Consider the following 22431-nt stretch of genomic DNA (forward strand, 5'->3'; position numbering starts at 1 on the left):
CATAACTGAAATCAAAGAAACCCTGCAAGAACTCAAGGTCGTACACCAAATAATTCAGGGAGACCTCAAATGGTTTGGCAAACACTTCATAGGTAAAGAGGATGACTCCATTGCCCAAGTAGAGGAAGTGATTAAAGAAGTCTAGAAAAAATTCCAGGAGCTCCAAGATAAGAAGATACCAACTAAGAAGAACTTTTCGAACGTAGCCCACATTGAAGCCATGCTGATAATCAACTTGAAACACTTGGAAATGCATGAGGAAAAGATAGTGGAATTGAAGGAGAAAGAAATTTGGAAACAATGACTCGCTTACATTGGCCCGCCTCATCAATCCATTATCTCTGCATTTTCAACCGCCTACGAAGCATGGAAAGCGGTGAGGAACACAACTGGCGTGGATGGTGTTACTTGATTGGAATACATAGTTATCGATAGTCGCTTAGTTGTTCTTTCTGGGTTTTACTTTCTTGCATTTCGGTTAACACAATTGTGTTAACTAAAAGACTATTTTACTCTTGGTGAGGTAATTTTGGCAACTGTCCAACCCCATGCCTTACATAAATGTAATAATTAGTATGGAATAGGGTTAATCTCTAGTAGATTGATAAACAAAACTATTTTTTTTTAGGTTTAATCTTAAGTTTTCGAAGATAGCATTTCAAATTTTCAGCAAACATAAATAGAACTCTACAGTTTGATTTTGCTAAAGGCTTTTGGAGGTAGATATTACTGTCTACTTCTTCGAATCTGTATTTCTGAAGATACTATTTATACAAAAAGATTTTGCTGTGTTTGTCGTTCATTCTGAGATTGCCTATTGCCTATTCAAAATTTGAGAAGCTGTGAGAAGTGAATTTCATTTGATATGCCTGCTTGTTTACTTGACTTTCAATTAAGTGGATAATATTGATAGTTAAGATCAAGTGGTTCTTTAGCATTCAAATCTACTTTATATTGATGAAATAGAATAAGCTGATTCAACACTTTCAGCAGATTATGTTTTGAAAAGATCTTTCCTTTGGGGTAAAAGATCGAAAAACTATTCTTTTTCAATAAACGTAGCTGCGCCTGTTTTACTGAAGAAAAATTTTAAGCAGATAATTCCTTAGCATTCTATAGGGATTCAATTTGTTAGTATGCATTTTTCTCAATTTTGAATATTAAACCATTTGAGAAAAACTGTTTACTAACACACCGTACGGTCACGGATAGGAAGTTGTAAGACTATCGTACTGTAGTGCTACGCAGAAAGAAAGAAAATAAGGTGCACCATATGGCTATGACGTCCTGATTTGGGGGCCGTACAACAAGTTCAAAGATCAGAGAAATGTGAATATTGTGCGAATGCAAACAGATGGGTGCAACATACGACAAAACAAAAGAACAGATACCGTACAAAGAAAAACATGATTCAAACCGTACAACCGTTCAACATGAATTGATACAGTACAACCAACATTATACAAGTTAAAGCATAATATACTATACGACCACTACAATATAGGAAAAGGAGTAGAAACAAGACCGTACGAACCAGGGAGCAAATAGATGCAGAAGCACAATGTATGATGATCCAGTGGAGAGATAAGAATACCGTACAGAAAGAAAGCACCATACGCTATCAGAAGTAATGAAGTGTCATACACCATACGATAAATGTAGAGATATTGCAAAGAAGTGTCGATATCATACGACCTGGAAGATTACAGAGAAAAACACCATATGCTAACAAGGAAGCATAAAAGAGACAGAGCCACCACTATACGGCTTATGAGAGCACAAATAATGGCTTTGAGAGGAAACCAAATTATACACCACCGTATGGACATCAGCTAGAAGAGTAAAGTTTGATTGTATGACTAGCGATTGAAAGAAAGGACTACTGTACGGACTGGAAGGATGACCGTATAGTCTGGGATGAAGAACTACTATACAGACTCGAAGGAAGGACAATTGTACGGACTAGGAGGAAGGACTACCATATGGACTAGGAGGAAGGAGTACCATATGAACTGGAAGGACTGCAATATGGACTGCCATATGGCCGTATGACTCACACAAAAAAGGGAACACTTGAAACATGACCATCGTACGATACAAAAGAAGGGTGACAGAAGGTTCTAAAAAAAAGGATGAAAAATAAAAAATGTTCACAATGAATAACATGTGGTAGTGAAGAAAACATAAGCTGTTGGTAGAAAGAGTATGGGATCAGAAGAAAATCACATCAGTTATTTGTGTTGGGAAGTGTGACTAGTTGATGAGACCTGGAGCTGTTGCAGGCATGGAGTGTTTGTATGTTAGAGGTGGAGAGGGCACTAGAGAAGCCTTTCGAGAGGGGTGCTATGCTTTGAGGCCCTCGGAGTAGGTGTTGGACATGAGGTTGTCTTGGTGGATGCATAGAGAGCTCGGGAGGAGTTGATCATCTAGTTGGAGGCAGTAGAGTGGCAAGAAGGCGGCATGGGTGGCTATTAAGGTCAGATTGGCTAGAGAGATAGTATTGTGTTAGTAAGGCTACAAATGCAATGTGTTTTTGAAAACTAGTTTGATGCAGGCACTGGAGGAATGTGAATGTGATGTGACGGATAAAGATCTTCCATTTTGTTAATTTGGCTTGGTAATTTTGTAATTGTCGTCCGAAGACAACTTTACTTTTTAGCGGGGATGATGTCAGTAAATTCTATATTGTATCCGAAAGGGCATGTGATGGTTGAGTCACCCCTTTGGGAAAGTATATGCACATCATCCGTAGGGACTTATGGAACATTACGAGAAGAATCATAATCATATTGTAAGCAATGGAGTGCATATTGCATATATGAATAAAGTATCTGTTCTGTGTTATATCTTATTGTACTACATGCGATAAGTATCCTTTTACCCTATATGATAAACAATTAATGCTTCAAACACTCCAATTCAAGCCTAAAATAACGACTCCAATAGTACAGTTCTGAACCAAACTCCATGTGAATCAATGAAGACCAATTCAGTAGCAGAAAAAAACATCAAAGTGGCAGATGGAATGCCTAGAAATCAAGCCACGTTTGCTCCAGTTCAAAGGCCCAGTCGTAGTGAAGAAAAGGCTCCAGAATGGCAATTAATTGCCTAGAAATCAGGCAAAAAATGTTCTAGAAAACACTGAAATAAATCTCGGCGATACTCTACGCCATGTAGTAGACCGGAGCCAAGAAAAAGGAGCAAATTCCTAGCTAGATTCATGGTGAAAGACCAAGTAAACTGCAGAGAATTCCTCCATTATTGGCGGCTAGGGTTTCAACGCCAAGTTTTTTCTCTTCATTTTCTTCCAAATTCTAAATTGGCAAATGTGAGAAATGGCTTTGTTTTGACCTTTAATTTGTTCCTTAATCACTTTGTAGTCTTTTTTTGGGTTTGCCTTTCAAGATTTTAGATTTATGATATATTTATTAGCATAATAATATATAACTTCATGTTATAAGTTACATATTATTATATTTGTAAATAATAAATATTATTATTGTTTTCTTTTTTGTTGCACTCATTAATAATATAATTGTTATTTTTAGTTGATGTGTTATAAATCAACTAATTAGTAATACATTTTTAATGCAACAAAATACTGATTAGGAGGGAAATTTGAACTCTGAATTCAAAATAGGCGTAATAGAGTCATTTGTTGGTTAGGAGTTTCAAGGAGTAGGTGGTGTCTTTGGAGTATTTTTGGGGTCTTTCTTTGAATTCTTCAAAAGAGTGGAACTTTTCATAAATATCTGGAGTCTCTAGAGGAGATTTTATATGTTTAATTTAGTTGTCACCATGGACACGTAGCAGGGGCAGAATTTGAGAGATATTTGGCATATTTTTGGAGATTGGAGAGTCCTTTTTTGGAGATTTTTCTTCCAAATACAATTTAACAACTATTTTTGAGGATTTGGTTGAATATCAAAAGTTTGATATATACTTCTCATTTGAAGGAGAAAAAGGTTCAGCTTTTGGAAAGCAGAAGCATAGTTATTTGTGCATTGTGTCATTTCTTCATTACTGTACCAGATTAGAAGCATACATTTCCAGAGCTAGTGAGAGTATATACAACTACTTTGGATATACAAATAGATAGTTAAATGGAATAATGGGCATGTATTCCATTAATGAGCATCATAGTTATGGGACTTAGACTCGCCTCTGACATGGAAAGTCAAAATCCAACTCGGACTTAGACTTGGCAAAGACTCAGAAAATCAAAAAACCCATGAAATTCAAAGTTTTTTAAGGATTTAACGATTTTTTCATGCATCATTTAGTCAATTAACATCAAATACACAGTAATTGAGACAAATAGAAGCTACTTAACACTCGTACACAATTTTGCATAGATCACATAAGTATAACAGCGAATTTTTGAAGGAAAATAATAGAATAACATAATATAAAGTTGAAGATTTAAGATTTAAGATTCAATCCTTAATAAATTCGTGACATACCACAATATCATTTTCAAAATCAATATACACTAAAAAAAACACCTTCCGGAAATCTCTATCTTTTTAAATTTAAAAAAAAAAATTTAAAAAATTAATTTTTTTTTTCTTTTTTCTTTTTGGAGAGTCCTAGGCTCAGAACTTGGCAGAGTCCTTGGACTCGGCGAGTCCACGTGGACTCTGCTAGGACTCGGCCGAGTTAGAGTCCAGAGGCCATTTGCCTCAGAAAGGCCGCCTCTGCCTCAGACTCGTAGAGTCCTGGAACACTGATGAGCATACATTCCCTCATATAATCATATTTGCATTGTCTCATAACTATATATTTATATTTGCATGCATCATAACTTGATCATAATTGCATTGCTTCATACCATAATCACATAGCATTATCATGTGCTTCTACACTTAGCTGATTCCCATACTAATCAGGGTTTTCTTAGCAATGCATAGCCAACACATGATTTATGGTAATCACTGTAATAATCATTCTCATTATTACTATGATTACGGGTGACTCATCATCATTATTATTATGATGAGAGGCTACTATTCCCTTGTGCCTCTTCCATGGTTTGGGCATGCATATATCAGAGATCATATCATTTGTAAGATCATCAACTATTGGATTCAGAATATAAAATATATTATTCCTTTGTGGATTGGTTTTAAAGAGCAGTAGATTGCTAAGGCAATCAATGGTGCAAGTAATTATCATCATATAAGAAGAAAACTATGCAAAGACATCAGAGACAACTTCCATTGTTCAACACATAGTGATATAGATAAATCAGATATAGTTTGTGCAATACAGCATTGCTATTGTGCCATGTAATGTTCTTGACCTCCGGTAGACATTGGATGCACCTCAAAACTAAACTATACGGTATGCAAGGTGTGTGGAGTTTGTCTGGATTGGAATATGTACAGTGGAAGAGGGATACAAGCATTGTATGGTGTATGGCCAACGGGTGTAGCAGGGCTGTATGGTACAGTCAATAGCTGTACGACGGAGTAAAGGAATGGGCCGTATGATATCACTTGGTGGCCATATGGTATGAGGAAGGCAAACTGTAAGTAGTGGACGGTGTGGGTGTTGCATGGGAGGGCAAATGGAAGGCCATATGGTAGGCCTGTATGGTGTGAATATGGAGGGCATACGATTGAACTCGGAGGGTGTATCAATAAGTAATGTGGTAGTACGGAAGTGCACTAAATGTGGTAAGTGGTAGATGGGGGTACGAATGGAAAACGAATTCAATTATGCACCATTAACTACTAATTCTAAGTTCATCAAGCAATGCCAAACAAGAATGGAGATTTGAACAAGAATATCCTTTAATTGGTATTTGCCAAAAGATGGTGCTCCGATTTGCCAGATCCAAGCGAAGTATTACAGGCGACAGAATAGGGTGAGGGTTGAATTCCACTGAAACTAAAAAGACCAAATAGGGAAGATCTTTCACTTCCGAAATGTCGAATAATAGAGAATCTCAATCGGAATTCGCAGTACAAAGAAATAATCCTAATCGCATACCTAATGACTACCTACAAGCCGTGCTTAAATATCTTTTGGGAAAAACTTTCAGAGGGTGTATAAAGATAGCCGACGGCAACACAAACTACGGAAACAAAACAAAAATGGGTCCGAGATATATTAACTCAATCGGCCAATTAACAATAGTTTGATTAACGATTTATTTTATAACAGGAACATTACATGCCAAACAACTTATACATTGCATATAAATCATCGTACATCTGAGACAACATTGGCATTGTACCAGACAGCCTGCATATTCTCGCAGATCCATTGTATATATCAAAGACAGCATTCTAGATAATCAAGCATATATATAATTGCAATATCAGATACATCCCATATATATTGTGATCATTGTAATGCAACTATCTTCATTGTTTGGCAGCATATGCATTTGAATTAATACTCATACATTATCAGCCATTTTATGTTATAATTAAGCATCAAATAAAGCATTGCATTATTAGCAATTTGAATTATATTCATAGAATTGTGGAATTACAAGTAGTGTCTCAAACTAGATAAAAAGGGACATTTCATAGAACTATACATCTGGCATTTAAAGATTATTTGAGTCAACTTTCAAGTAGGCATCTTTACATTATATGCTTTGTATAGTAATTGTTAACTCCAAAATTTTGCACCCTATTCTAAGATACTGAAACTTTAGCTATTTTGGAGCAACATGGGATCAATCAGAGGTTGTGGGTATCCTATGACTTGATTGAACATCCCAGTTTTAGGCCGGCTCCTATATGGTTGACTTGATGATTTCACCTATCCTAATGAAAACTGTAAAACTTGGATGGAAAAGGGATGAAGAAAGAATTTATAATGGAAAATCTTCAAAATGTAGAAATATAAGGTGATACACCAATTAATTTGACAGAAGCAAATATCTTTCCAAGCACAATCTGTTAGCTTGCAACATTCTAAACACAAATACAACTCCTGATTATATACTTTGCACATAAGTATTTCAGAGCAAATTCAAAGCCTAAAAATATTAAAAGTAATTAATCACAATCAATATCTTGAAACACTTGATTTAACCCTTGACCTGTGCATAGTACTTCAAATCATAAAAGATGCAGAATGAGACATGATTTTAAGGTTAGAAGAAACACAAGAAAAAGACATCAATCACTATCAAGGCAGACAAGTATAACTCCAGAAATAGATTCAAAATGACCTGCATAAATTGTCACAGTCTCTAAAAATACATGCTATAAATCTGATACAGTAGGATGATAAACACAATGTCTGAAAATGACAGAGGCCCTCCTTCCAAAAGATGAACCCCTTCTCAAAAAAGGTATCTAGAATCTCAGAAATGTTGCCACATGTCCTCCAAACTGAGCCTCTACCAAGTGCTTATGATGACTACTCTCTTACTCTATTTTCTTCTTTTATGTTATGCATTTTCATAGAATAGAGACATGTATTAGTAGACTAGGGGTTACTCTCATGGTCAATTGTGTGAGGATTTACTTTCAACATTAATTTCATTTCAGTTTTTTGTAAATACAAAATGTATCTTTCATGATGAATAATACAAGGACATTTTTTATCTATTCTCTCACTCTGAATGAAATATGATTTAGCAGTAAAGGAATAAAAATGTGTGCTTTTACTTTCACTCGATCATTTTTCAGAACTGAATTTTAACGTGTGTTAAAATTAAGTAACAATAATCATGTACATATTCAGCATAGATGGTAGGTTAGTGTGGAAATTGGAGTGTAATTTGTGAGGGACTTTACAATCACATTATACTATCCATGTTCTTTCTTATGTCAACAGATCTTGATTTTATCAGTTTTAATCAACATTAGTAAGCATTGCTGTCACAAGCTTCTGATTCATTTATTTCCTGAGGATTTCTTTAACCATGCTATATCTTTTGAGGATTATTTACTTGTTATTTGTGTCATATATTGTAAAGTTCTTTAATTCCACATTATTAAATTCTTGGAAATTTATTTCAACTTATCTGTTTTCTGGTGATGCCTTGAGCACTACTAAATATTATTGGTTATACTGTTGAATCCCATTGTTTTATTTTGCTCGTAACTTCTTATTTCATTTTCTCCAGCTAGATATACCATGGAGTATTTACTATTTAGAATAGAGAACACTTATGATTAATCCCTCAGATAAATAAATTAGCTAGACATTTGACTTTTGAGCTTTCCTTTTTATTTTTGTCATTTGTAGAGCCAGAATACATGTTCAAGGTGCAAAGATCCAATTTTTTTCCACGACCAAATGTGAGTTAATTCTTTTCAATACAACTATGCTTCTATAGAAGAAGAATTGATTTTGGTCTTTGAGAATATATATTTTTCTTTTAGAGATTATAGGTTAAATTGAAGGCCTCAAATAAAAGCATTGTAATGTCCTCTCTCTCGCATATATTCTGCAGTTGAAGATAAACATATAGATGTTATGCTTTGCATTCCATTGTTTAATGAACCAATCTTTTATGTTCATGTAGTATATCCTCTTGTACTTTTGGAGTGTTAGTGTTGCAGTCAAGGATACATGGTCAAACTAAGAACAGCCTAATGTGTGTGGTCATGAGCCCCAACTTAGTGACACCAACCATTCAATTATGAAGACATTTGAGGTTACTCTGTTATTGAAATTCATGGAAATCACATTACAAAAAACATACATTGTTCTAGATGTATTCGAACATTAAATTTTGAAGTTGTGATGGCTACAACACTAGCTCCAAATTTTATTGATCATTTTAAAAAACAGAATGTGCTACATGTATATTTTTATTACTGCAACTTTTGCTCCCCATCACACTGCATCGTGCTGTGAACCCAACTGAGCCTATCATTTTATAATAAAAAAAAATTAAAATTAAATATTTGTCAATTTAAACCCACACCTTAGTCACCTTATCAGAGTACTAAATTCTCAAACTGAGTTAGGAGCTCAACATACGCCATTTCATGTTTGCCCTCTGTTTAGAAGGTACATTGGATAGGAGTGCTTAAAGAACTATCTAGCTCAATGTCTTCAATCTTGTTCTTTTGTTCTTTAAATATTCCAGCTGCATCCTCAAAGATTTGAATGATTAACTTGTATTTCTCAGCTCACTCAGGGTCAAAAGTGTGATTTTCTAGGGGTTTGCTACTACTCCCATCTCTGTTAATTTGAATTAGCCAATATCATGCTTTTGATTGAGGTTTTTCCCGAACGACACATGTAAATATGTCACCAAAATATCATGCTTTTGATTGAGGTTTTTCCTGAACGACACATGTAAATATGTCACCAAGCATGTCATGCTCTGTGTCTGAGATAGCATTATTTATCTTGGGTACTTTTCCCAATATGTCATACAGCATCTTAGCATTTTAATTGGCACCTTTTAGAGTGACAAAAAATAGAATACATTTGTAGTAGAACCACTTTCTAAGGGGAAGTTCCTTGTAAACAAAATGTAATGTCCCTAGGACTTGCTTATGAAATAGCAACTGTTATAGAATTCTCTGATTAGATCAGCTGGATATCAATTGCAAAACACAAGATATGGATGCAAACCCCAATTACTGAATGCTCGACAACAATACTATCATCCATTAAGAATCATATGGAACCCTCATGTACCAAAATTAACCAGAAATATTAAGAGACCTGAATGGTTAGGTGCTGGAATAGTTATGACAACATCTATAAATGCCAATAGGAACTTGTAAATCTAATATTTGTTTATTGCTGCTAAACATTAATTACAAAATGCTGATATAGCTCTCCAAAATTAATCTTTTGAATATACAAATCAACGAACTGCCAAACACGAACTATTATTCACAAATGAGCAAATGAATTCACATGATACCCTGTGGCTCAGTTAGAATAAGGGCTGAATTGAGAGATCTGACATTGGATGATGCAGAGTTGGATGAAAAAGGGCAGAAATCATTTGGGAGGATACACAGCTGGCTGGGAAATGTTGAAATTGGTGAAAGCTTGTGCTTACTCAAGTTTCTATGATGGGGATGATAGGGGATAGGGGGTGCATTTCTAGAATTGGTTTTTTAATTTTACAGTGCTATTATTATGGGACTATATGGGATGACTATTAACAAATTGGGAAATTTTGAATATATATCATAGTTACGGGACTCGGACTCGCCTTTGACTCGGAAAGTTAAAATCCAGCTCGGACTCAGACTCGGCGACTGGACTTGGCGAAGGCTCGACAAGGACTCAAAAAATCGAAAAACCCATGAAATTCAAAGATTTTTAAGGATTTAATGATTTTTGCATGCATCATTTAGTCAATTAACATCAAATACACAATAATTGAGATAAATAGAAGCTACTTAACACTCATACACAATTTTGCATAGATCACATATAATGTTCTAGCAGTACTCTAGATCAGAGTAGCCGTATGAAAGAAGACTGAGGGGATGTACGGCAGAATTAGAGAGCAAAATGTAGGGCCGTACGGAAGAAATTGACTAGCCGTACAGGAAGTACGGTGCCTCCAGAAAGAATGGTGCCTCCAAGAATGTACAGTGCCTCCAGGAATGTCTTTGCCTCTAGGAATGTATAGTGCCTCCAAGAATGTCTGTGCCTCCAGGAATGTATAGTGCCTCTAGGAATGTCTGTGCCTCCAGGAATGTCTGTGCCTCTAGGAATGTATGGTGCCTCCAGGAATGTCTGTGCCTCCAGGAATGTATGGTGCCTCCAAGAATGCATGGTGCCTTTAGGAATGTCTGTGCCTCTAGGAATGTATGGTGCCTCCAGGAATGCATGGTGTCTCCAGGAATGTACGACAAGGTGTTTGGAGATGAAAGCCGTATGTTTAGGGAAGCAGTATGGAAAAGAGTGAGACATTCGAACCCAATACAATCTAGTTCATGCGCAAAACATAATAGATCCTTGATAGAAATCACACAATAACTGAGACTTGAATGCGAATAATAATTGCCAAGGATGGTGCTCCGATTTTCCAGATCTAGGCGACAAATACATGCAACAACGGAATAGGGTGAGGGTTGAATCCCACCAAAGCCGCACGAGCCAAAAAGGGAAGATCTTTCACTTTCGAAATGGCGAACAACAAAGAATCCCCAACAAGAATTCGCAGTACAGAGAAATATAATCCAAAGCATGCCTATAGACTACCTATAGCTGTGCTTAAATACCCATCAGGAAACCTTTCTGAGGGTGTACAAAGATAGCCGATGGTGAACACATACGGAACAATTAAATAAAAATGGGTCTGAGATATACTAAATCAATTGGAACCCCTAAATACAAACATTAATAACTTGGGCCCAAATTAATTTGTTAGTGATAGGATCTATTAAATCTGATCTATAACTTGTAATAGCATTTATAGATATTTATGTGTCTTCCACGTTTTTATATGAATGAATATATATGAAATAAAGAGGCATGTCTCTTGAAGAGACATGTCTCTTTAATATATTAACCTACATTAGTTATAGTTATAATACAAGTAATATATTCTCAATATATTAAAATGGTTATATATATATATAAAACATAAGTTAAATTATTCCATATATAATATTTACCATATATTATTTATATATCTCATATATATAATATAATTTATCCGACAGAATTATAACATTAACACTCCCTCTTAATGAAGAAGGATAAAACACAGATATTATACCATAGGTAATATTTCAAAAATAATACATATAGGAAATCTTTGAGCAGAAGATTTCTAGAATATGATATCATGTAAGTGTTGGCCTATCAGAATATCAACATATGATATTCACCAATTACTATTTGATATCATATTTGGTAACATGAGCAATGGCCTATCAAAATATCAATCAAATGATATTCACCAAATACTCCAAGTAATGGCCTATCAGAACATCAACTAAATGATATCCAGCAAGTACTCAATGTGGTAATGGCCTATCAAAATATCAGGGCATGATATACACCAAGTACCGAAAATATATCTATACAAACAACTTGTAGATAATCAAATTAATGATATCAACCACCTAGTTGTTGATTTACAAGATAAAGCCCTTACATGAAACACTTTCACAAAAATGAATCAAGCTACAAGTTATTGTAAGGACGTCACTTTACAACAACTTCTCCTAATACAAGTGATAATCATTTAGAAGTCGTCACTTCTTCATGATGTACACAGGGGACAGGCTCATACATGTATAACATCAAAAGTTCCCATGAAGTCTCCATGAATACTACCATGTGGTGTTGTCACAACATTCACCATAAAACATGTCAGAGAATAAGGTTTCTCCCTCTTAGTTTGATATCACCTTTTTTGACCTCTAAGCAAAAGGTTCTTTCTGATGAAGTGTCAAACTTCCTTTGAATCTGTTATCATCCTTCTAACCTCTTGGTAACAAGTCATGTAATGCTTCCCTAGTTCAATAGGTATCCTGATAGCATAAGGTCTTCCAGCCTACAAACATGAGACTTTATCCCATGAATCATAGTCCTATAGCTGTTATAGTTTTTGACTAGTGGAGAATCCATCAACAAGGTCTACTCCTTCTGAACCATGATCATCAAAAGTTTGATTTAAGCATTTTATTTTCTGCTCCCTCTCTTTCTCCAAGGTTGCCTCTAGTGAACTGTCAGACTCCCTCTCATAATGTCAATCATCAAGGATATTCACTTCAAGAGACTCAAATTATCCAACCTGATCGTCAGATGATTAATGAATCCTAAATCACAGCTTCTTTGAAGCTACTATCATAAGATTGAGTCTGCACAATATTTGGTAGCATGCCTAATGTACCAATCTTCTTTTCCTGCAAGAACATCCTCAGAGACAAAGGAAAAGATCAAGGCAAATAGCTCTTTATAGTACACAAAAAACTAATAGAGAGATAAATGTAATACACAAAAATAATAAATGCTTATCGCATATGCATCCTTAATACAAATTGCTTTGAATCCCTCTATTATTATTCTATCTGATCAAAGAGCAGTTTTCCATATTATAATATCCAAGTGTGGATAAATCTTCCCGCTCTCTCGTCTTCCTAATGAGTGTGACCACCTTCTCATATTTTGTATTTAGACTCATAAGTCACTAGCCAGAGAACATGCATTATGCCAATTCATAAATACTTTCTTTACAAATTATTCCACTTTATTATTAATACTATTTGTGCCTTCATAAACCTTGTCATTAATTGTTAATGGTTTAGACATAACCATTATTGTTAGATATTCTTGACGCCTCTTAGTTTGACCCGTGTGTAGTCACAAAGGCTGGCCCACACATCTTTCACCACCTAAACTTAATAATTTTGTTTATGTTCTAGAGTAATTTCCAGTGGTCGATATCATTAATTAAAGTCATTGTTAAATATGATTCAGCGCTGCAAACATAATATTTCCCTTATGGTGGTCTCAATGCATGCACATAATATATTGGTGAGTCCCAACTCTCCTAGCAGCAGAACACACAGAGGCCGAGCACATGTACCAAAAGAATATCCCTTATTGCACACACCCAATTGAGTATGTAGCTGTAAGCACTTTCAGCAGAGGCCTGCAATCTGCAGTTGTCACCTCTTTCGACATTCGCACCCCAAGTTCTTTGTTCCATCTCCAATGTGAGGGTCTCTCAGCAGTAATCTTTGTAACCAAACAAGAGTTGTCTTTATCACAACATTGCAGCCACAAACTCTGTGATAACTTCTCCTTTAGAATTTGTGATATCAACCATCGTAGCAGCCTTTGGATAGCCATATCGTGGATGATAAGGGGCGATGTTGGAGTATCTATTATGCTGTGTATAAATTATTGCAGCCATCATAACCAATGAACAATATGATATGCTAACTCATTCATGCCCAAATGCATCATAAGCCTTAATTATTTGTTGGTTAAATGTTTGCTGATACGTGTTGACCATTAATCATAATAAGTCAATGCCGTGACGATTGTTTGTTATTGGGATGATTAAAATCTTTAATCGTAATATAATTTTGATTCCATCCCAAGACAAAGTCGCAGATATATATATCTGCTCAATAACCAATTGCAATACTTGCACGTTCACATACCAATATAATGAAATTCCTGAATATTTACTCCTGCTCTTTCTATAGATAATATTCATTCACGGGTGGATTTTATATCTCGTATCCCTGATTCTATTATCTGGTATTGCCAACTTACAGTAGCAAGAGCAGATAGAGAGGTAAAACTTTTTGTATTGAACCTTTGTTAAAACACACCCATCAAGCATCGGGTAAGACTGGCGAATGTTTATAATGGTGACGTATTATTCCTTATTGGGACTAGTCTCTATCGAAGGTTCTTATACAGAGCACATCCCTTCTATGCAGTCTCAACCTGCAGTTCCAGTAAAGGCAACCCTTTGACTCTACAACCATAGATCCATCATCACTAATGTTAATCTATTATAAACTCTTAGCAATAGTTATACGATCATAGATAGGTGGGGCACCTGCTCTGATACCATGTTAGTGATAGGATCTATTAAATTTGATCTATAACTTGTAATAGCACATAGATATTTATGTGTCTTCCAAGTTTTTATATGAATGAATATATATATGAAATAAAGAGGCATGTCTCTTGAAGAGACATGTCTCTTTAATATATTAACCTACATTAGTTATAGTTATAATACAAGTAATATATTCTCAATATATTATAATGATTATATATATATATATATATATATATATATAACATAAGTTAAATTATTCCATATATAATATCTACCATATATTAGTTATATATCTCATATATATAATATAATTTATCCGACAGAATTATAACATTAACATAATTAAAATTGGGAACATTACATCACATAAGTATAATAGTGAATTTCTGAAAGAAAAAACTGAATAACATAATATGAAGTTGAAGTTTTAAGATTTAAGATTCAATCCTTAATAAATTCTTGACATACCAAAACATCAATTTCAGAATTAATATACATTGAAAAAAAAACACCTTCTAGAAATCTCTATCTTGTTAAACTTAAAAAATTTTAAAAAATAAAAAATAAAATAAATAAATTAAAAAACACTAAAAAAACAAAAAAAATTAGTAGAGCCTTGGACTTGGCACTAGGACTCGGTCGAGTCATAGTCCAGAGGCCATTTGCTTCGGAAAGGCCGCCTCTGCCTTGGACTCACAGAGTCCTGGAACACTGATATATATATTGTAATGTTCCCGTTATAAAACAAATCATTTATTAAACTATTGTTAATGGGTCGATTGATTTAATATATCTTGGACCCATTTTTGTTTAGTTTTCGTAATTTGTGTCGACGTCAGCTATCTTTGTACACCCTTGGGTTTTCTCGATGGGTATTTAATCACGGCTTGTAGGTAGTCTTTAGGTATGCATTATTGGATTATTTCTTTGTATTTTGAATTCTAGTTGGGATTCTTTGTTGTTTGCCATTTCAGAAGTGAAAGATCTTCCCTATTTGGTTTTTTTGGTTTTGGTGGGATTTAACCCTCACCCTATTTCGTTGCTTGTAACACTCGCTCGGAATTGGCAAATCGGAGCATCATCTTTCAGCATATATAAATTGAAGGATTGGTCCTATTCAAGTTCTCTATTATTGTGTCTGAATCTATTAATGTAGGAACAAGATTGCATTCTCTGTGTGATGCAGATACTTAAGCATGTGGCATCTGGACACTTCTGTACGGCTTCCCATTTACCTGTACAACATTCATTCCTAACATCTCCCCACACCATCGTACTTCCCTCTCAACCTATGTTACCCCAAGTTTCCAGGACGAGGGGACATGGGGATGGGGAAATGAGTTTTCGAGACATTTTTTTTCTTGGAGCAGGGGACGACAGGGGACGGCAATGGGAACAGTTATATAAAAAGTAGGGAAAATTTAAAATATACAGGGAAATTTTAAATATTCATATAAAAACATGGATAACGCATGCTTATATAAATTATAGAACCTTAACATATAATGTGTGTTAAATAATTTAACTTTAGAGTTCACATGAGAGTGGAAATCAAACAAATTATCAAAACTAAAACATTTATTTTTGTGGGACAGCCAAGGGAAAGGTTTCCGGAAGTTTCCGAGTTTTCGGGATGGGGGACGTGGGGACGGGGTCAATTTTTGCTAGAAACGCATCCTCGGGTAACATAGCTCTCAACCTTTATCTATCCTCCGTATGACCTACCGTAGGGCCATCTTGGCACTCATCTCCATTGTACGCCATCTTAAACCACCGTACGACCCTCCTTAAGCCACCATACGACCCTGTTTTCATTCTGTACGACCTTATTATACTTGTACGACCTCCAAGGTGTTTCCATCGTACCTCCACTCTCTTCCTCAACTTCACCGTATTGCATCCCTCCACCTGTCATCGTACGGTCCCTCAATTCATATCATACAGACTCATCCGTACACCACCTACATATCCCTTCCTTTTGAACCGTATGACATACTTTTAGGCAACCTCCCACACCATACAGACGCATTTCAAGAACACATATATGGACATTATTACCAAACAATTTGCTAATCGTGTTTATACACGACATTGCTAGCATGGAACATTATAGTGGTATCAAAGCTTTGATTCTGCTAGCCTGTGGATAGTGAATGAGAGTTTATAGCCGGAAGAGGAGGATGCATTCTGTTGATAGAATGGCTGCCGAACCAGAACCAACTGCTGCCAAACTCATGGCACTACTTAGAGAACTTGGTAGGAATCAGGCCCAGATCACTGATACTCAGCGACTCATGGAAGAGATTCTTAAGAAGTTGGTAGACAATAAAATATCCGGAGAACAAAATGGTTACAGCGCGGACTCAGTGTCGGGTAAATCAAATCCTCATCCAACACGCTCTTGACCTTCCATGCCTTATTTTCCCCCTCAGGCGGAGGCACCACACGGAAGGAAACAACCAACCTTTGAAGAGATGCAACAACAACTGAGAGAAGACTGGAAGAATGCAAATTTTGAGAAAGATATATCCTACAAAGACTACGTGGATCTGAGAATGAGATATTCAGGAGGCAAAAACAGAGGATATTTTAACAATGATCTCAGGAGGAAGTTGAGTAAAGTAAATTTGTCCCCATTTTGACGGATCCGGATCCATATCTACACAAGTGTGGGTAATGAAGGCCGATAGTTACTTCCAGTTGAATGCTATGCCAGAAGAAGCAATCAAATTTGCGGCGCCGCGCTTGGAGGGAGTTGCGCAAGAATGGTGGCATCATGGCACCATCACACTGGGGCATGATCAAATAAATACTTATGCGGAATTCACTGAGAGATTGATAGTGAGATTTGATGGTAAAGATTTGAAACTCAATTTCAAAGATTTGGCACAACTGAGACAAACTGGATCGGTCGACCAGTACATTGCGGAATTTCAAAAATTCTCTGTTTTGGTTATGGACATTTCTAAAAGAAGACAGATAGTGCTCTTCATGGACAGACTGATAGAACTATTGAAAGGTTGGGTAAAAGGGTTCAATCTTGCCACCCTGTCGTTATGGACATTTCTCAAAGAAGACAGATAGTGCTCTTCATGGACAGATTGATAGAACCACTGAAAGGTTGGGTAAAAGGGTTCAATCCTGCCACCTTGTCGAAGGCTATTAAGAAGGCACGAAGCATTGCATCATCATCGATGTCATCCTTTCGAAGTTACACCCAAAATTGCTGGCATTTCCGAGGGACAAAGATAATAAACCTCTGCCTAGGAAGTTGTCATTGAATGAAGATACCAGATAGGAACTTTGAAGGAAGAAATTATGTTTCAATTGTAAGGGACCGTGGGAGCTTAGCTACAATTGCCTTGGAAAAGGAAAAGTACACTACATTGAAGTCATGTCCAATGATGAGAATGAACAGGAAGAAACACTCACCGAAGACAACCAACATCATGACGACACCAACATGGTTAGTTTGAACCATACAAAAAGAATTGCAGCTTTGGTACAATGCGGATGAACTATTGTCCTTGTTGGTAGCCTGAGGTGCATAGTTTTTCATGTACAGGGTACCCTTCAAGGACAAAGGGATACGGTGATGCTGGATAGCAGAGCTACTCTAAATTTCCTAAACTCATCTCTGGTGAAGCAAAGAGGTCTACCTACGGAGACACGCAGGATTTCAAGTCAAGGTTGCTTGAGGGACTCTTCTGCCCTGCACACACCTTATTCGTCAACTAAGTATCACAATGACGAATCACACAATGACCGAGGGTTTCTTCATAGTGGACCTGGATGACATGGAGGTTATTTTGGGCATACAATGGATGAAGACACTTGATGAATACACTCAGAGCTTCAAATGGATGGATTTCACTTTTTGTCGTCGATGGAAAGAAGGTTATTCTCCATAGAATGAAAAACGAGGGTCCGAAAGAAGTTTTTGCACAGTGAATGGAGGCAATTTTTTGATGTGATGATGTTGCTTGGGCTGCACATTGTTTTGTTTCGACAGAACTTATAAAAGGGCAACATACACCTCTTTAGGATGACGATCTCTAGAAGATTTTGAGAAACCATGATAAAGTTTTTATAGACATTCTTGCTGGTATAACACCACATCGAGGGTTTGAACATACTATCGAGTTGGAAGCAGGAGCCAAATTGGTCATAATCACACCGTATCGCCATCCCAAGAAGTTCAAAGATGAGATTGAAAAGATGATTTAGGAATTGCTAGAGAATGGATGGATCCGTCCCAGGTCTAGCCCTTTTGCGTCATCAGTGGTATTGGTCAAAAAGAAGGATAGGACAATGCGCATGTGTGTGGACTACTGTGCGTTGAACGGAAAAAACAATACAGAATAGATATCCCATTCCAAGGATAGATGAGTAATTGGATGAATTACATGGCATAGTCTATTTTTCAAAAATAGATCTCCGTTCTGGATACCATCAGATGTGCATGAGGGAGGAAGACGTAGAAAAGATGGCCTTTTGTTGTCACTACGGGCATTATGAGTTTCTGGTCATGCCGTTCGGATTGACAAATGCACTTACTACATTTCAATCATGCATGAATGGCATCTTCAACAAACAATTGCATAAGTACTTATCGGTATTTTTGGATGATCTTATTTATAGTAGGACATGGGAAGAGCACCTGAAGCATCTAGATGAAGTCCTAAGGATCATGGAGGAGCAGTCTTTGTTCGCTAAGCAATCCAAGTGTGAATTCGGTATAATAGAAATATTGTACCTGGGGCATGTTGTTAGTAAATACGGAGTTCAAGTTCATCAGGAGAAGATTTAGACTATCCTTGATTGGCCTCCCCCAAAATCACTCACGGATTTGCTAGGATTTTTCGGACTATGCAATTATTACCGAGGGTTCGTTAAAGGATTCTCTCAGCTTAGCGCACCCTTAACGGATCTGACAAGGAAGGGGTCTTTCTAGTGGAATGAAAAGGCACAACTCACTTTTGATAAGCTGAAAGAGGCAATGAGCACTTGTCCCGTACTTGCATTACCTGATTTCACTTGACCATTCATTTTGGAGTTTGACGTGTCCAGAGAAGGCATTGGTGCGGTACTGATGCAGGGTAGACACCCATAGTTTATGAGAGTAGGAAGCTTACGCAGACAAAACGCCTATATTCCATCGACGAAAAAGAGATGTTGGCCATTATACATGCACTAACCAAGTTCCGGCAGTATCTGGTAGGTGCCAAGTTTGTCGTCTATACAGATCACAACAGTTTGAGGTTTTTTTCGGAGCAAGAGGACTTGAATGAGAGGCAACAAAAATGGGTAAGCAAGGTTCAAGTTTTTGATTTTGACATTGAATATGTGAAAGGGAAGAGCAATATGGTTGTAGATGCTTGGTCTAGGAAATCCACCATCTGCTCACTAAACCAAATTTCAGCTGACTTGAAGGCACATCTGTTGGTAGAATACTCTAAAAACACATTTTCCTGTGAGCTAATGGATGACAACACCTAGGATGATAGGCACAAAGTGGTGGATGACATCATCTACTATAAGAATCAGATATTTTTATTGCCGGAATCCAAATTGAAGCAAAAAATCTTGAAGGAAGTACACGACTCACCCTTGGCAGGACACTCGGGTTTCTTCAAAATTTACGAAAGTCTCCAGGAGAGGTTTTCATGGAAAGGACTTAAAGGGGATGTGTTGCAGTGTAAGAGAGTGTGTGGTCTGCCAGTAGAACAAATCCAAACATACTCTATCTGTTGGGTTACTGCAACCTTTGCCGATTTTGGAACATAAGTGGGAAATTATCTCAATAGATTTCATAATAGGGCTTCCCAAGATAAACGAAAAGGATTTTATTTTCATGGTGGTTGATAGATTAACAAAATATGCACACTTCTTTGCCATCCCCTCAGATTTTCAGGCCACACAAGTTGCCGATTTGTTATTTAGAGAAGTTTTTCGTCAGCATGGGTTACCTCAAAACATTATTGGTGATTGGGATGGGCGATTCATTAGTATCTTTTGGACAGAACTATTTCGATTGGCAGGGACAGAATTGTCACCAAGTACTAGTTACCACCCTCAGATAGATGGACAAACTGAGATTGTGAACAAGTGGCTCAAAGGTTACCTTCGAAACTATGTCTCGATACAACAATAGGTGTGGGTCAAGTGGATACACCTGAGAGAATATTGTTACAATACCATGTATCACATGTCCATTGGGATGGCACCATTCAAAGCTCTGTACGGGTAGGAACCCCTCTCCTTCATCAACATAGTGTTGGGAGACAGTCGTGCACCAAGGGCGAGGGATTGGCTTCAGGAGGGACAGGACATTCTACGTTACCTGAAGGAAAACTTGCAACGGGCACAAAATCAACATATGATGTACGTCGGTAAACACTGAATGGAGAAGAGTTTCGAAGTAGGGGACTTGGTTTATCTTAGGCTCCAGTCATATTGACAGTTCTCATTGAAGGAAAAAGGAAAAGAAAAATTGAAGCTATAATTTTATGGCCCCTATCGCGTAGTCCGTCGCATTGATGAAGTCACCTACAAATTGGAACTTCCGGAGGGAAGCCGTATTCATAACGTCTTTCATGTTTCATGCCTGAAGAAGGCCGTAGGGCAGAATGTCACGATAGCCATAGATCTTCCACCACTCAATCAAGAAGGAAAGCTCATCTTGGAACTAGCCGAGATCATTGAAGTATGTGAGAAGACTTTGCGGAACCGCATGATGAAAGAATATTTGGTGCATTGTAAACACTTGCCATTGGATGACGCGATGTGGGAGGGCGAGCACATTCTCTAGCACCCGGCATTGCATTTGCTTGAGGACAAGCAAAATTTTGGATGGGAGGATCGTAATGTTCCCGTTATAAAATAAATCATTTGTTAAACTTTTGTTAATGGGCCGATTGATTTAATATATCTCGGACCCATTTTTGTTTGGTTTCCATAATTGTGTTGCTGTCGGCTATCTTTGCACACCCTCAAAAAGTTTTCTCGACGGGTATTTAAGCACAACTTGTAGGTAGTTTTTAGGTATGCATTATTGGATTATTTCTTTGTACAACAAATTTCAGTTGGGATTCTCTGTTGTTCCCCATTTCGGAAGTGAAAGATCTTCCCTATTTGGTCTTTTCAATTCAGTGGGATTTGACCCTCACCCTATTCCGTCACCTGTAACACTCGCTCGGATCTGGCAAATCGAAGCATCATCTTTCGGCATATATAAATTGAAGGATTGTTCGTATTCAAGTTCTCTATTATTGTGTCTGAATCTATTAATGTAGGAACAAGATTGCATTCTCCGTGTGATGCAGATACTTAAGCATGTGGCGTTTGGACACTTCTGTATGGCTTGCCATTTACCCATACGACATTCATTCCTAACATCTCCCTCGTGTGACGCAGATACTTAAGCGTGTGGCATTTGGACACTTTTGTACGGCTTGCCATTTACTTGTACGATATTCATTCCTAACATCTCCCCACACCATCGTACTTCCCTCTCAACCTTTATCTATCCTTTGTATGACCTACCGTAGGGCCATCCTGGCACTCATCTTCACTGCACGCCATCTTTAACCATAGTACGACCCTCCTTAAGCCACCGTACGACCCTCTTTTCATTCTGTACAACCTCCTGATTGTACTCGTATGGCTTGAAAGGTGTTTCCACCGTACCTCCACTCTCTCCCTCAACTTCACCATACTGCATCCCTCCACCTACCATTGTATGGTCCTTCAATCCATACCGTACAGACTCATCCGTACACCACCTGGACATCCCTTCCTTCTGAATTGTACGACATACTTCTAGGTAGCCTCCCACACCGTACGGACCCATTTCAAGAACACATACAGACATTATTACCAAACAATTTGCTAATCGTGTTTATGCACGACATTGCTAGCATGGAACATTACATATATAT

At 37.0% G+C, this 22431-nt stretch overlaps 1 protein-coding gene across 8 annotated transcripts in view; it reads left to right on the plus strand.

The window, feature by feature from the left end:
• PFC1 (Ribosomal RNA adenine dimethylase family protein) overlaps window positions 1-22431 on the plus strand; it is a 273740-nt gene that overhangs the window by 151818 nt on the left and 99491 nt on the right. For all 8 annotated transcript variants that reach the window (XR_016358614.1, XR_016358615.1, XM_089809466.1 and 5 more), the window contains exon 7: window positions 8218-8270. Coding sequence is in view for 6 of the 8 variants with exons in the window: in XM_089809466.1 (XP_089665592.1) it covers window positions 8218-8270 (53 nt within the window). In the remaining 2 variants the exon portion in view is untranslated. The remainder of the gene's footprint in view (window positions 1-8217; window positions 8271-22431) is intronic.

The sequence above is a fragment of the Cupressus sempervirens genome, chromosome 11 (genome assembly GCF_028749045.1).
Source record: "Cupressus sempervirens isolate cs-2001-9-10 chromosome 11, ASM2874904v1, whole genome shotgun sequence".
Classification (NCBI taxonomy): Eukaryota; Viridiplantae; Streptophyta; class Pinopsida; order Cupressales; family Cupressaceae; genus Cupressus; species Cupressus sempervirens.